The 17,487-nt window shown below is 44.5% G+C and overlaps 1 protein-coding gene across 2 annotated transcripts in view; it reads right to left on the reverse strand.

The window, feature by feature from the left end:
- Snx29 (sorting nexin 29) overlaps positions 1-17,487 on the reverse strand; it is a 525,079-nt gene that overhangs the window by 443,699 nt on the left and 63,893 nt on the right. For both annotated transcript variants that reach the window (XM_013517836.1, XM_005391150.2), the window contains exons 9-11: positions 11,291-11,409; positions 3,184-3,259; positions 1,595-1,677 (exon numbers count right to left, since the gene is read on the reverse strand). In XM_013517836.1, coding sequence (XP_013373290.1) covers positions 1,595-1,677; positions 3,184-3,259; positions 11,291-11,409 — 278 coding nt within the window. The remainder of the gene's footprint in view (positions 1-1,594; positions 1,678-3,183; positions 3,260-11,290; positions 11,410-17,487) is intronic.

Consider the following 17,487-nt stretch of genomic DNA (forward strand, 5'->3'; position numbering starts at 1 on the left):
AGTTACCACTATTTAAGTACACTAACAGTGGTTCTCTATTTATAGTCAGGAAAATAAGGTTTCCCTTTTAAAAAAAAAAAACACTCAAATTTGTTTCAAGTGTATCATTAAAAACAAACAATATAGGGTAAGTAACAGTAAAATGGTACACAAATGACTGAAATGTGGAAAACAGCAACACATATATTCACCCATCCCATGTGCCCCACACACGGGGTGATCCAGAATGTCTGCTCAGCTGAACTCCAGGCTGAGAAGCACCCTAGGAAACCACTCTGCTCACTGTGCAGTGCAACAGTCATTCTCACACACCAGCCTCACAGTGACTACTCATTTCGTGAGTCTCACCCTTGAATTGCAAATGCTAGTGCCCTAAACTTCCTTCCTTAGCAATAAAGACATATACGAGGAGGGAGTACATTTCCTCCTTTGCAGCCCAGGGAGGCCAGGGGACTAATGTTGGCCCCAGACATACGAATGGGCACCTTCTGGGTGAGGTCCTTAGAGCTGGGGCTTCAGCTTTTGTTTACCGAGAGCCCATTCCACAGTCTGTGGATGCCCATGGGCTCCCTTTAAAGAATAAAAAAAGTTTTAAAGTACAGAAACTATATGGCTACAAAGGAACCCAATTATATTGAAATAGAATGATCTACACGCAAAAATGACATAGTAAAGTATAGGTTTCTACATTATAACAGGAAATAAGCACCATATTCCCAAGGTTGTTATAGGTGCCTGTGATTTCTGGTGACAAAGTCACCCATTTCACCATCACTACTGTGGTTTCTAAGGCTTGTAGCTACTTTCATAAATGAGCAAAGACTAAACTTCAGTCACAGACTGAAGAAATGTTCTCATTTTTATTGTGGCCATATTCAGACCCCTGAATCTTATATGTAAATGGAGAAAATCTCTCCTCTGTCCTTCTTCCTTCTTTCTACCTCAGATGGGAATGAAATGGCTGGAGCTAAAACAGCTATTTTCATCTATGAGGCAAGGCACAAGGAGCCCTGGCCTCTGATGACTATGGAGCCATGTACCAGCTCCAGCCTACCTACCTCCGGAAAAGATGAGTTTCTATCTTGTTAAGACACAGTTGGTATATTCTGTGCTATTTAAAGCCACTCAAACCTGCTCGTAATTGCTATGTCTCTAATATTTTTTTTCTGGGTAGTAAAGTTGAAAACCTGATTATAAGCAACATTTTATCACCTTGAAGAGACACTTCTTCCTTACTAATAAAAATGATCCCTCTGACATTACAAAGGAAACCCAACCACTATGGTGTCTCTGTGCCTACTGCCTTACACAGGCAACAACCCCTGAAACCGTGAGCCACAGAAGCGGCTTCCCTTCCATCTCTACCCCACACTGTCCTAGAGAGGATGCACATGCCCAGGGGCCATGGGTGAACCACGGTTCCAAAAGCCTACATGCTTCATGCTTCAGTTCCACAGCCAGGTACACACCTGCTTACTTTATCCCACATTTTGCAAAGTCACCAGGCATGGAGGAATACACACACAAGCACTGCAGTGACACGCAGGCCCACAGTCATGCCACTATTGGTGGAGGTGGCTCAGAAAGTACTTACTAATTGTCATTGACTCTGGCACTGAGGCAGAAGGTAACAGGTTGGTTAGAGGACTTCCTTGGCTTGGACAGCTGGTTTGCACACTGGAAAAAAGCAGGGAGAAGGAATTGACACTCAGTCACTTAAAATGTAAAGCTTTACTGTTCAAAACACTAGCTAGAGGTATGTTTGTTAAGTTATTACTGGCAGGGACAGAAAGCTGCTATCTGAAATTAGTTAATCCTCATTACATGCATTTTCCACATTTGCAAATTTATCTACTCTCTGAAATTTATAAGGGGTGATCAAAAAATATGGTGACCTTAAAAAAAAATTTTTTAAAACTTATTATAGTAAAAGACACATTGCCAAGAATGACAGGATAAATGTGTTCAAAGTGAGTCAGGTATTTTGAGGAGGATTAACAACAATGTGTCTTTTATTGTAATGATTTTTAATTGAAATATTCACCTTTTCTTCAATCATACTTTGTATTTGTAACTCCAAATCAGTACTCACAGAGCACTTCCACAAATCACTTGTAAGCCAAAAATTTAAATCACCAACTTTTATGTTCCTAGCTAAGGTCAAACAAGATGACAATCTACCTTCTTGTTTTTGGTCTCACAACTGTAAACAAGTTTTTTTGTCATGGTTCTATGCAGTGTCACATTTTTCATATTCTTGTGCTTTTTATTGGTTATTTTTATTACTTAACATGATCTCTAAGTATGGTACTCTCTCATGTTCCTAAAGCAAGAAGGGTGTGATGTGCCCTATGGAAAAATATGTGTTACACAAGCTTCATTCAGCTATGAGTTATAACACCACTGGCCATGAATTCAATGCTAATGAATCAATAATAGATATCACATGATGTGTCTTTAATAGATATCACATGATGTGTCTTTAAATAGGAACAGACATAAGACCAGACTATCCATTGATCAACTGGTAAAAATGTCATGACCAGAGTCTCACAGAACCTCACATTCTCCCTCTGAGCAAGATGCAGGATTAACAGCAACTTTATAGAATGTAACCAATACAAATGAGAACTGTATGCTTATAATGAAATTGCAACATGGAAAAAATATAACATCTTTTATGAAAATAGCAAGGCCATGATGTTGTATACACACACACATAGAAGGAAAAGCACCAAAATATCGTCAAGGTCATGAAGTCAGGGTTAAGAGTAATATTTTTCATCCATCATTATATTTTGCAAATTTGCTAAAATAAATAACCGAAAAGAACTCAGAGCCCTGGAAGGGTCTGGTGGCACCATTCTTTCTGATACCAGACTAAGTGGTACCAGCTGCCAGTGGGGGGGAATGTTCAGAGCCTTGTCTATTCTGGGTGAGAATGGCTTGGGGCAGGCAAGAGCCCACACCCAGGAGTTAAGGTTGCAAACACATATGGATTACATACCTGGGAAAGATTATCTAAGACCACTGGCAACTAGTCATTGAGATGCAAGACTAAATCTGAACATAAATGTGAAGTAAAGCCTTGCTTTATAACTCTATCTTTAAAAAAGAATATAATCCAAGTTGTTAAAAAGCATATCTCAATCCCAAAGGCAACTTGATTTGTTAAATATTAACCTGTACCGAAGGCCAGGCTCCACCGGAAGGTGGTTGTTCGGTCCTGTCCCATTCTCCAGGCTTCCCAGGGGCACACCTGTGTACAGAGAACAATCACAGACAGACAGTCTAGTTATTTTAATTCCATTTTCACCTTGTCATTTGTTTTTCTACTGTACCAGCTAACTTAGAATTTTTTCCCACACACTAGATTTTAATTTACCCATTTCACCTTTGCAGATACAGTACTATTATGACTTGACATCAGTCACTGATAGAAGGTCACACAGTCCCACTTATCCTGTCACTTCTGACCTTGAGGTACATGGAACTGCGCATGAAGTCCACATTCAGAACCAACCTCAGAAATCAGGGAATAGTAAAACAGCTGTTAGACAAACTGCTCCACCTATAAGTGACACTAGAGGGCAGCGTGGTCTAATCACAGACCATGTCTGCAGCTGCCTACAAAAGCATTAGCCTGCATGAGCGGCTTTTGCGAAGAGCATTCACAAGAAGGGAGGTCATAAATAATCTCTATAACCAACAGGCAAAAGACACTAATGATTCTCATAAACACATTAGCAGCTGCTCGAGTCTCCTTCCAGAAAAAATTACAATCTCATGAGCTTTGTGCGGGGCAGTGACATTAAGAGCCATATCACCCACAGGAACCCTTCCTTGCTCATTCAAGAAACTTCTCAGTGTTAGCGCCCACTGAAGAACTAGGCCCCGGGGGCAGCGGACACAGAGGTGAGGGAGCACAGCCTCCCCAGTACCGCACCTCCTGTTTATGCCTGGAGTTGTGCGGGACTCCCACTGACAAAGGGACTGGGCTTGAGGGAAATTTAAGAGACAGGAAATGATGTTTTGTAACCTTTTCTGCAACTCTGCTAGCCCCATCAAGCTTCTACGCCCTCCTAACTCTTTCAAGAGATCAAAGAGGAAATAGTGTCTACTTTTCAACCTTCCCTTCCTTGCCTCCTAGTCCTGAGATTGGTTTCAGGTCACAGGCTCTGCCTAACGGCTGGGGTTAAGTCCCTGCTCCCCAACTTTAATTCAGCCACCTACCTAGTCTCTTTATACCTCGGTTTCCTCACCTACGAAATGGGCTAACAGCAATGTCCACCACACATTTTAATGCCTGCCACATCACTGACTCTCACATTATAACGTACATGTAAAGCCCACTGAGGATACTCAGTAAGTGGTGGCGAGCATCTGCTGGCTCCATAACAATCCTGCCTGTCTCAGGTTCTCATACTTCCAGTCAACAGAAATTGCTCTCAGAGGACCCAAGGAACCCTTTTCTCAGCTTCCCCCTCCCCATGCTCTCGCCACTCAGACATCACAAAACTATTCTTCAGCTCTCCTCCCCATACCATCTTTTCTTGGATTCCTGAGTGAAGTGTTTCTAAATCATGCCTCCGTCTCCCTTGGAAACCCCAGAAAGGCCTTGGCTACAGCTCTCATCTCAGCCCTCTCCCTTGGCCATGACCTCGGTCCTGAATCACAGTCCCACACTTCTAACGGCCTAGTAGAAAACTATGTTAGATACTTGCCTGGGCCCAGCAACTCACCCCGACCTTTGAAACCGCAGGTCTTATATTCCACTCCCCGCTGGGCTGGGCTGTAACTCCGCAGCGCAAGGCACTACCCTCTGCTCCCCACTGACCCAGATGATATCTACTATGGTTTGGTTAAGTGTCCCCCAAAGGCCCACATGTTAAAGGCTTGGTCCTCAGCCCCTAGTACAACCAGGCCTTTAAGAAGTGGGGCCCAGTGTGAGGGTGTTAGGTCACTGGGTGTTCCCTTGACAGGGATATTATGGAGGTCTCTCTCCCTCCCTCCCTCCCAGCCACCATGAGGTAAGCAGCTGCTTCTACCACATGCTCCCACCACAAGGTATTGCCTCACCAAAAGCCCAAAGGCAATGAAGGTGAGTGACCACGGATGGAAATCTCTGAAACTGTGAGCCAAAATAAACCTTTTCTCCTTCCATGGGTCATCAGTTTTTTGTTTTTAAGCTAAGACAATATACAAGTGCCACCTACAGTGTCCCCTAGTCATTTTACAAGTCATGTCTACTGCACATCCATTCAAAGGCTCAATACCACCTAAGGCCCTTCTGTGGCAGGTTACCTCAATTCTGTGTCATCGCTGCTAATCTAATTCAGGCACAGCTGTCATATTCCACACCCTGAAGCAAAGCCTGGAGTCCAACACGCACAGTGGAAATTCACAGCTGGAGTAATCATGCAGTGGGCATTCTAGACCTGACGCTGACTCGGTCCGGCTGACTGTCTGAGCCCCTTTTTTAACACAACCTCAGCCAGCTAGCTTCTACAGCAGGCCTAGCACAGCATGGCACACAAAGGATACAGCATCTCACTCATCTCCAAGACGCCCTTGAGGAGTCACAGACAAGGACTACTGTTAGCTTAATTTTACAGGGAAGGAGATGGACCCCAAGGATTTAAGTAACTTGGGAAGGTCACAGAACAAAAAAGTGCAAGCATCCAAACCCTGGTCTGCCCAATGGCCAAGCTAAGCCCTTCCCATTTCAGCATACAGGCTCTCGTTCAGCTGACCCAAGCCGATTGCCTGTTCCTCTACATATCCTGCCTCTGTGCCTTCACCCACACCCTTTCTTCTATGTGGACATCATTCTTCCAGTGCCACTCATCCACCAGCTACAGCACACATACCTCTCCACATACTGCAACCATCTATTTACCCATTCAGCGAAGGTGGGCTGAGTCCCAGCTGTGAGCTCAGCCTGGTCAGTGTCACACCCAAGACAGACACAGCCCTGCCCTCATGAACCTCAGAGACTAGCAGGGGAGCAGGCACTGTCAAGTAATTATACAAATGCATCATGACAAACAGAGGTCAGAGTAACAGAGGCAGAGAAGATTTGCAGTGTAGCACACACATCCTGACCTGTCCAAGGAGGGGTCAGAAGAGCCCTCTCCAAGAAGCGACATTTGAGCTGCCACCTGAAGGATGCTGCCAGGGGAGCAGAGAGCAGGAGGGGCAGGTGGGAAGAAGGGGCAGGGCTCCACCTGAGGAAGTGGGGGAAAGCTGGTATGGCTGGGGACACCAGACAAGGGAAAATGGGAGGAAATAAAGCACCAAGCATTAGCTGGGGCCTTGCTGACCATAGTGAAAATTTAAATTCCATCCTAAGTGCACCAGAAGATTTTGGAGCAGGGGAATGATGCAATCTGGTTTGTGTCTTAAAAACTCACTCTAGCTCCTAAACAAAGAAAGGAGAAGGGTAGAAGCTGACAGTGCTTTTGGGTTTTTTTTGTTGTTTTTCATAAATCTTTATTTCCATGTACTTTCTGTATTTATTAGTATTGTTTGCAGTACATGCATTTTATAATCACTTGGGGAATTGGTACATGTATCTAATTTCTCTTTGTAAATCCCCTTCCCTCCCTCTTCCTCTCTCCTCCTCTAATTCCCCTTTCCCCCTTTCATTCTTGTTGATATTATTAATCTTGATGCATGTTTATGGCATACAATGTCCACATTCATTGAGGTTATTAGATCCTGTGCCTTGCATATCTTCACTCTGCCTACTTCCCCATTCCCTTCTACTTGCTCCTCACCCTTGGTGCCCTGGACTCCTTTCCATCTGCAAGCGATCCCTCCTCTTGTCTCCTTCTATCCTTTTTTATTTGTTTGTACTTTTTTATTTGTTTGTACTTTTTATTTGTTTGTACTTTCTTAGTTTGTACTTTGCCTTACTCAAATAAGAGATATCACACGGTATTCAAGCTTATGTGTCATGATTTATTTCACTTAATATTATATTTTCCAGGTACACCCACTTTCCTACAAATGTCTCAAATTTGCCCTTTTATATAGCATAGTAGTTTTCCATTATATATAAACATCACAATTTCTTTATCCAATTATCTGTTGATGGGTATATAGGCTGCTTCCAGCATTTAGCTATTATGAACTGTGCTGCTATAAACATTGGAATGCATATACCACTGTGGTGTGATGTCTTAAGCTCTCTGGAGAAGGTATCTAACAGGGGGATAGCTGGGTCATACGGAATTTGTAATTTTAATTCTTTGGGAAATCTCCATACTGGTTTCCACAGCAGTTGTACTAATTTGCATTCCTATCAACAACGCAGGAGGGTTCTTTTTTCACCATAGCCACGCCAGCATTTGTTATTATTTGATTTCTGGATGATGCCATTCTTTCTGGAGTAAGATGGAATCTCAGTGCTGCTTTAATTTGCACCTCCTTTAACAGTCAGAGATGTTGAACATCTTTTCATATATTTGTTGGCCATCTGTACTTCCCTGTGAAGTGTCTGTTCATATCATTTGCCCATTTCTTGACTGGTTCTTTAATTTTAGGTGGTCAAATTGTTCTGAGTTCTTGGAGACAGGGATAAAGCTCAGCAGTACAGCACCTGCCTGGCAAGCATGAAGTAAAATTCAATTCCCAGTACCAAAAAAAAAAAAATTATTTGAGTTCTTTATATATTTTAGATGTTAGTCCTCTGTCTGAGGAGTAGCTGGCAAACTTTTTTTTTCCATTCTGTAGATTGTGTCTTCACTCTACTAATTAATTCTCTTGCTGTACAGAAGCTTTTTAGTTTGATAGAATCCCATTTGTTGATTCTTTTTGTTTTATTTCTTGGGACAGGATCTCGCTATGTAGTTCAGGCTGCCCTCGAACTCACAGCGACCCTCTTGCCTCAGCCTCCCAAGTGCTGGGATCACAAGTGTGTTATACCATGCCTGACTATGTGTTGATTCTTTCTCACACTACTGTTTTGCAATAACCCAGGTGAGAGATAATGGTGAATTAGATAAAACAGGGTGAGGAAAGCATTCAGAGGATACTTGGACCATTCATTCCTTTACACTGATTATTACAATGCCCCCTATCCCCTCCAGTTATACATGCAGAACTACAAGTGGGATTCACCTTGGACCCTGAGCCTAGCACCATATCTGGCACAGAGCAAGGAAGATGGGTGAGAGAATAAAGAAAATCATGAACCCTAAGTGGCACATGTCCCCTGGAACTGGTGTAGGAAACATATACAATGCAGTTCTCTGCCAGCATTACCTTGACACTCACAAAGGTAAAGCTAGCTCTAAAATGAATCTTATCGGGTCATAGTGGTATCACAAAATTCCTCCTCAGCCTCAACAAACTACTCCAAAAGCCCACAGGGAGGACAATGAGAAGCTGATAACTTTAGACCCGACAGGAAAATAACGGGTTAGAGGACCTGAGGTTTCAAATGAATCAGAGGCAGCCCTCAGAAATTGGCTATGCATCTGCTAAAATCTAAGTAATACTTTCTTATATCTCAGATGAGTAGGAAGGGGTGTTCTGTCACCTCCATTTATTATTCTCCCTGAAAAAAACATTGAGAGCTCTCCCTCCCTCACTGCTTTAAACAGACACTGGTAAAATTCACTTTGCCCTGTTGTAGCTCACATACACGTCCAGAGGACCTCATGTGTGTAACCCTCAATCTGCTTGTTCAGATCTCCTGGTGTGAGCCGGAGCTGGTATCTCCTTGCTCTGACTCACTCCCTAACCCAGGACATGCAGCCCCACTAAACATACAGCTATCTCACCCAAGATTCTGAAGGCAAATTTCTTTTTAGGGTTTCCTTCAGGTTTGTTCTTCCTCCTAGGACTTAGCTGCAAAGATACCCATCCTCCCCAACACAGACTTCTCCTTCTATCTCTTTCCTTCCCTTTTTCTCTACCCCCAATGGCAGTGACTGTAAAAGCAAAGACATTTTCAAAGATAACTGAAAATTCTGCCAAGGTGAGAAGTCTGCTGTATGAGAAGTCACGTTAAAGGACAAAACGGTTCTGCAGCAAGAATGAGGGAAAATGCGGTAATGTCTCTAAATTGGGGCAGTGTCAATCAGAAGGGACACTAGTCAGAAGCTGAGCAAAAGTAAGGGAGTCTCAGACAAAGATGTTGGCAGGACCCACCAGGGAAGAACTGTGCTGGCCCCACCTGGCCCCTATGCTCCTGCAAAAGTGGGGCAACGGGCTAGGAGGGACTGGACATGACTCAGCATCCCAGTCAATTAACCAGTCTCCTCGATCCAATTCCAGTATCTTCGCAAAGTCCTCAAGTATCATGTCTTCCTGTGCAATGCTCCTATCCACAGCAGGTTTGCTCCTTAGGCTGTCACAAGCTGGGAAAACTCTTGGCAGCTTTATGACTGCAGTAAATTTAAAAGATGGCAGAGTGGCTTGTACACATCATTTCTGGTGAGCATAGTCCTAGCCCATGTCCCCAGACACTCAGTCCACATTGACACTGTCAGGACCTGCAATGATGAGGACTGTCCCCGACTCCTGGCCTTCTGCAGTAGGACAGTCTGAAGATGTAGGGCTCCTACAGTATGGCCTGCAAGCAGGAGCAAAGCCACCAGATTGTCCCTCTCTGGGACTTCTTTTTTTTGTCTTTTTGAGATGGTCTTGCTATGCAGTTCAGGCTGGCCTTGAGCTCACTTGGTAGCCCAAGCTGGTCTCAAACTCACAACGATCCTCCTGCCTCAGCCTCCCAAGTACTGAGATTACAGGGGTGCGCCACCATGCCTGGCCAAAAACTGAAAGCTTTTACTTTTTTTTTTTTTTTTTGGTACCAGGAATCGAACTCAGGACCTTGCGCTTGCCAGGCAAGCGATTGTGCCACTGAGCTATATCCCCGGCCCTCTCTGGGATTAATTGGGGCCCAGAGAGATATTGCAGTTGCTGTGGAAGGTCACATGGCTGAGACTGCACTATTAACCTCTCATCCAAGTACAGGTAAAGAGGGGGCTATGGCAAACTAGAGGCAATGTCATATTGCCTAGAGGGTGTTGAGAAACAGGAATAAAGACAGCAGCACATCTCCTCATCCAGAGTCCTCTCCACCCAAGGCCCAGCCCCTGCGCCATGGACGCCCACACACATCTATTACAGCACTGCCACCTAACCACAGCCTTACACATGCCTGGCACTGACAGAGTAACTCAGAGAGTCTTCACTGCAAATCAGGGAAGAGGCCAAGCAGCAGTAACACCCTCTCCTCGGGGCTGTGGCAAGGTTGGCAAGCTAATTGGAGTCAGTCACTTCAGACTGCTGGACACCTTCCGGGCCTGGTGAGCCCTGTATCATTCTCATCACCATCATCTGCTTCCCAGACTGACAGACATGAGCACTCAACCATATACTAACCTCAGCCTTGCTTCACACCCACAACTACAGACACTTACTCAACTTCCCAGAGCTGGGACTATGCCTCACCCAGTGACAGTCTTTCCCATCTAGCTAGTGTAGGAAGGTTTCTGCTCTTAACCAGGTGACATAGGTCTATCGTTCAATACAAAATTCCACAGCTTCTCAAGGAGCTGGTGGGCCTCAGGTACAATTTCCTAAATGAGGCCCAGAGAAGAGGCACTTGTCTCCCAGGAAAATGAGAAGATGTTTGAGTTAGGTAGGCAAAGAACTCTCCAAACTAACAGTGCTCAGGAAACAGTGACAGCAACCAAACCCTTCTGGGTCAGGTACTGTACGAGCTGCGTGGCACACCCACACCTCCCCACAACATTTTCTAACTAAAGAAAACAAGAAAGAACCATGCACACGTGTGCCCAACCACGTGGAATGGTACAGAAACACTGACCCATAAGCAAAGGCAGATGCTTAAGCCCTGAGGTATTTCCTGGGCCCTCAGTACTTTTCTGCACAAGGTGGCAGGGTCTTTATGGACAGAACTTCAGTTACCTTCTCCCATTTTCAAAGGAGCAAATAATATACTATTTGTAGTCAACTTTGACAAGATCCAACTCAACAAGCCACTGGTGAGGGAGAAAATCCCAGGCTGAAGGCTCCCTGAGACTTGCCAGCTAGCACAGCCACACTCACTCAGCTGAGGGCACCTCCAAATGCTCCAGTTCAGTAAGAGATGCACAGCCCCTCTCACTTCTGGGTCCCCACAAGCAGTGCCATGCCTGAGCTCTAGGTCTCCTGGTTCCCATTCCTACCTGTACAAGTAACTCAGATACTCCTCCTGCTGGTTCTTAGAGCTGAAGTTCTGATGGGAGGAAAAGAAAAATCAGGAAGTACTCACCTGTGGAACCACAGGAGCCCACTCCACTGACAGGGAAGAGGACATCGTTGTCACCATGTAGCACCTGCAGTGGAGCCCAGCTGTGCACCTGGGAGAGGCAGGCATCCCCATCCAGTGGCCTAAGGTGAAAGAATACAGATGCATGACCATGTACAGACCTGAGAGCTCATGACTCACCACAAGCAGGGCCTCCACAGTGCATCGTTGGAACTACCCAGGCCAGGGTGGTATAAAGACAGAGGAGGTGTGGGCTGGGAGTCAGGACAACAGAGTTTGGATCAGACACAGTCTTTCAGCCAGTGCTTACTGAGCATCCACTGAAACCAGGCACTATGCTCACTGTGGAGCAAAGTGCTCATCCTGCCCTCATGGAGCCCAACTGGGTGAGGAGCACAAATCACCCTGCAAGGAGATGCAAAGCAGCAGCTCGGAATCACAGAGCTGGTCGGGAAGGTCATGGAAAGCTGCCTTAAGAAGAGGATGGGTGAGATGACAGAAGCACAAGGACCTGAGTGAAGAGGACAGACAAGGCAGTGGGCAAATGGAGGGAGTAGCATGTACAAAGGGCTGAAACAGGAAGATGCCAGGGTGTTCCTGGTCCTGAAATGACAGAGTCAAACAACTCTGGGCCACTTTTGCTTTGCCTTGCTGAATCTCAGACGCTCGTGGGTAAAAGGAGAGAATCAGATCAGGCAGTGTCTGGGGCCCTTCCAAGGAAGGTCAGATCAAGTATTAACCAGGCTCAAATGACCTGTTACACTGTCACTGTATCTACAAAGTACAAATTTAATATGCACAACCTTCATAACACCAAGCTTGTTCTGCTGAGTTTGTTTGACCAAGTATTTGTCCACAGCAGCATTTGCCTCTGGGCAGTCAGGAAGCACCAATAAATATCAAGATCTATTTTTTTAGTTCTTTAAAGGCTATAAAATCACTTTATAAGTCAGTCATACATAAAGAAGACCAAGGCAAAGCATAGCGATACCTACCCTGTAAAGGAAAGAAAGGAGGGAAAAGAGAGAAAAAGAAAGATTATGTGACTCATCCAAGTCATCAGCCATACACAACAGAACCAAGGATGTTTGTCTTCCAAATACAACTACAGAGGTTTCCAGCCTCTGGCCCATCAAGTGGCATAACATATAGCTTTTCTGTATTTTACAAGTACTTTGGGGAGGTGGGGTGAGACCAAGGGTTGAACACAGGGCCTTCACAAAGAACCAAATCTTCAATTTCTTTTTTATTATTTTTATTTGAGACAGGATCTTACTAAGTCACTAGATTGTCTAAACTGGGCTTGAATTCGTGATCCTCCTGCCTCAGCTTCCCAGATTACAAGCCTATACCACTAGGCTTGGCCTAGTGTTTCTTTATTTTAGGGCAGAGATCCACAAACATTTTAGAGCCAGCTAGTAAACAGTTTAGGCTTTGTGGCATACTTTTCTATGTGGAAATTTCTGTACAACCCTTTAAAAAATGTAACAACCATTCCTAGCTGCAGGAGGACATGGTCTCCTTTCAGCCCTGTCTAGCTCTTGGTCAGGACAGATGTTTGTCATTGAACAGAATTTTGCAAAATTTACCATTTAATACCATTGGTAACAAAATGAGACTGGTAGCAGGGTATGGTCCAAAAGAGAAGCTGCTCGGGCCTGCATACTGGCAGCAGATCCCAACTTGGGCAAAGTCTTAAATGAACTTGGCTGTGCCTTGGAATCAGTTAGAAGTGCCCTCTTAGGGCACTGATCCACCAGTTGGTAACCAAGGAGACAGATGCAGAAGCCGTCAGGGGCACCCCTCTCAGAGAAGACAGCAAAAGGACTCAGTTTTTTCCACAGCCATCCTACAAGCTCCAGGAAAGTAGGATTTCTGGTTTGTTTCAAAACCAATGCTTGCCATTTCCCAGCAACATATGCAGAGTGGCTGCAAGGTAAAGCCAGGCCTCCACACAATGAGGTTCCAAATACAACTGGAAGTAGTGGTCCAGGCCATCACTTCAAAATGAGTTAGCATGATTTCTGAGGTAAAGAGGACCTCCAAATACAGCACCAAGATTTGCTTAAATACAATAATGGGAGCTGGGCATGGCGGGGCATGCCTGTAATCCCAGCACTTGGGAGACTGAGGCAGGAGGATCATGAGTTCAAGGCCACCATGGACTATATGGTGAGACATTGTCTCCAAAAAGTGTTGCTTTTCATTAGAGAGATAAGACACTTGCTTCAAATCCTGGATAAGGTTGGGAAAAGAGGAGAGAAAAACAGCTACTGCCACATCACCCAAAACACAACTGGCAGGATACTGTCTCTTGACTGTCCTGCTTGCCTGCTTGCCAGCCTCTTCTTTGCATAGTTTTAATGAAACTATGTGTGCAATTTTCTATCATGCCTTTCCTATTCAATACTAATGCATAATCCATCTTCCTACTAACAGATACTCTGGAACATCACTTAAGAGGTTTGAGATCTTCAGTGTTAAGATGTTAAAGTTTAACTCCGAAATACCGTGCTGGTACTGAGCCTCGGTGGCTGCGCATAAAGGTCAGCTCCAGCATTTTGCCTCTCTGAATAAGGACTTTGGTGTCTCCCTGTAGCAACTTTTTCCCTCAGCTGAGAGTACAGTATGTTCTCAGGCAGACTGTCAGCAGGGGAACCGCTGAGTCGAGGAATAAACATTTCCTGACATCCTATCAAACTGCTTTCCCTAAGGCGATCAACAGCCCTTATGCACACCCTCTCTCACCGTGTAGAGGCTGAACACCCTGAGTGCCCGGAATACCAGGCCCACCAGGAACAAGTTGGCCCCCTTGCCCCAATCAGGGTGCTAAGACAGGGCTAGGCTTTCATCCTGTTCTCAGTTTAAATTTTGGCAAGTGTGATGGGTAAGACATGGTGCCTTGTTTCACTCTACATTTATCAACTCCTAATGAGATACAACTTTTCTTTTCATGATTGTAATACTTTTTGAATTATGTTTTCACCCTACTTCCTTACTGGTGTCATAGAGCAACATATAGAGTGCTTAAAAAAAACTCCTTTCCATAATAAAGGTATTATGCTCTCTTCAGAAATCAAAAAAAGGAAAGCTAGTACTAGTGGCTAACATTGAGGAAGGAGGGTAAGGGTCTTCCTCAGGCAGTGGCTTAATTACCACTCAGATGATCTGCGGCCAACAGATCATCTGAAAGACAATCAGAGCACCAGACTTTCCCGGGGGCGATGGCAATCCACGCGGAGCTGCTGCTGGCCTCCCACACTCCCTCACACACTGCTGCACTCCAGCCCCTCAGCCTTCCTGTGACCACTGGCTTAAAATAAAAATTGAAGTATTACTCTGTAAGTCACCTCATCGTTCCTCGGCTCCTTGTCAGGTTGCTCTGCAGAATGTTCAGTCAAGACCCTCTGTGTGCCAGGGAGGCTGTCCTCCATGCCTCAGACCCTGTATAGGTCACTAAGCACTGCTCTGCACTCTCACACATCACAATGCCAGCAGCTACCTTGGCTTGCAAGCTGGCCTCCACCTCCAGGCTCCATTCAATGAAACCAGCAGGGCAGGAAAAGGAATGAGTCTATCTAAGATCATAGAACCCATGGGGTGATTCAGTTCAGAGGCACTCACCTACAATGCTATTTCCTAAAAGGCTCAGAAGAACTAAAGGCAGCTGTGAGAGTTAATTGCATGTGTCACCTTGGCTATGCCACATTACCCAAATATTTGGTCAAATGTTATTCTGGATGTTTCTATAACGACACATTTTAGTCAAGATTGGCACTTAAATCAGTAGATTTTGAGTAAAGTAGATTATCCTGCATAATTGGGTGGCCTCATCCAACCAGAGGAAGGCTTCAAAAGGAAAAAGACTGACTTCTCCAAGGGAAGAAGAAATGCTGCAAGCAGAATGCCTCTGGACATGAACTGTAACTCTTCAGTGGATCTCCAGACTATCAGCTTACCCTAAGATTTTAGACTTGCCAGCCTTCACAATCCCATGAGCCAGCTCCTTAACACAAATTGAGAAAAGAGAGAAAAAGATAGACAGAGTCAGAGATAGAGGAAGAAGTAGAGACAGACAGAATGATCAAGGGAGACAGGAAGCAAAAGTTCTCAATCTCTTGGGGCTGGGGATTTAGCTCAGCGGCAAAAGCGCCTGCCTGGCAAGCGCAAGGTCGTGAGTTTGGTTCCCGGTACCGGAGAAAAACCAAAAAAAAAAAAAAAAGTTCTCAATCTCTCTCTCTCTCTCTCTCTCTGTTTCCTTGCCCAACTAGTTCCGTTTCTCTGAAGAACCCCAAATAATTCAGCAGGTCCCAAGACTTAATTCCCAGGTACACAAACATTCATACTCTATGAACAACACCGCTGAAAAGCTTCCCTAATATATTATTTAGGAGTGGAGAGCACCCTTGTGCATGAAAATGTCCACTCAAAATGGCTGATAACAAAACAAACAAAACTACCAACTACCTAAACACTCAACAGTGGGGTAAACCTCTAGCAAGTCATGACATAGTGACTGACAAGTAACAACTATATTAGGGTCCTGCAGAGAAACATACCCACTGGGAATGCACATAACTAGACAGAGATATAAATACAGATTTACAATGAAGAATTGGTTTACACGATTATGGAGGGCAGAAAGTTCCACAACCCACCGTCTGCAAGCTACAGACCCAGAAAGCTGGTAATATAATTCAACTCAGGTCTGAACCCCAAGAACCAGGAGAGCAGATGGTGCCAATCCTTGTCTGTTGCACTTTACATCTAGATGTCTCCCAAAACCTCACTGCTCAGAGGTGGGGCTTTTGGATATTTGATACTGGGGGAATGATACACATCCCCGGATTTGTCTACTGATGACGAGTTTATAACTGGGAGTGACATTGTGAGCTGAAGCCTGGTGGAAAGAGGTGGATCACCAGAGGAGAAGCCTGGAACAGATATCTCCCTCTTGCCTCCCTTGGTCCCTCTCTGCTTCCTACCTGCCATGCTATGCACAAGCCTCCGCTGCCATGTCCCTCTGCCATGATGCACTGCCTTGGAGCTAGCCAACTATGGACTGAAGCCTCTATAAGCTAAAAGCTAAAATAAACCTTTCCTTCTTAAGTTGTGTCAAGTATTGTGTGTCCCAGCAATGAGAAAGTAACTAAGATACAGTCCAAGGGCAGCAGAAGACTAGTGTACCAGCTCAAACTCACAAACAGAAAGGAAATAATTCTTCCTTTTCTCCAGTCTTTGTTTTATTCAGGCGTTCAAGGGATTGGATGCCTCCCATACTGGGGAGGGAGGGCATCAAGCCCATCAGTTCAAATGCTAATCTCATTCAGAACTTCCTCACAAACAATAGAAATAATGTTCAATTTGGATACACAATGCCCCAGTCAAATTGACCATCACATTAACCATCATATCAAACAAATGATATGCATAATTACATAATTCTTAAATATAGAAACATGGAAAATATTTTACAATATAAGCTTTGGGTATAGCATACAAGAACCTAACTCCCAGTTTTGCCAAATGCTCTGGCAAATGTCAAACCTATGGACTCCTGTTGTCTCATCTGTAAGTTAGGATACCCACTAACTTCATGCACTGCTGTAGGTGTTACTGTATACTATGAAGTACCATGAAACATCTGGGGCATCACAGATGATCAGTGAGGTAAGACTACTAACGCTTGTACTGTATTCCCACAATACAGCCCCTATGCCATGTGACTACGGACAAGAGCAAAAATAAAAGCAAAAAATAGGCACAATCTCACGAGAAAATAAAAACTAATATTAAAACAATATGAAAATCAAAAGCTTAGGTCTAGAGGCACACTGGGCACCTAAATAACACTATGATATTTTGGCCACACAGAAAAGTGCATTCATGTGCATTCTTTTTACACTTTAATGTGCTGGGCCATGATATCAGCCACAAACAGCATGGCACTATGTACTCAAAAGCCTAGTTGAAGATGTAACTGGCCTATGTGACAATAAGAAGACTGAGCATAAGAAGTATAACAAGCCAGGCATGGTGGTGCGTGACTGCAATCCCAACACTCAGGAGGCTGAGGCAGGAGGATCACCACAAGTTCAAGGCCAGCCTGAACTACATAGTGAGACCCTGTCTTTTAAAAAAAAAAAAAAAAAAGAGAGAGAGAGAGAAAGAAAGGGAGAGATAACACAAGCAGTACAACT

This window comes from Chinchilla lanigera, unplaced genomic scaffold (assembly GCF_000276665.1).
Source record: "Chinchilla lanigera isolate Chin_1 unplaced genomic scaffold, ChiLan1.0 scaffold00041, whole genome shotgun sequence".
Classification (NCBI taxonomy): domain Eukaryota; kingdom Metazoa; phylum Chordata; class Mammalia; order Rodentia; family Chinchillidae; genus Chinchilla; species Chinchilla lanigera.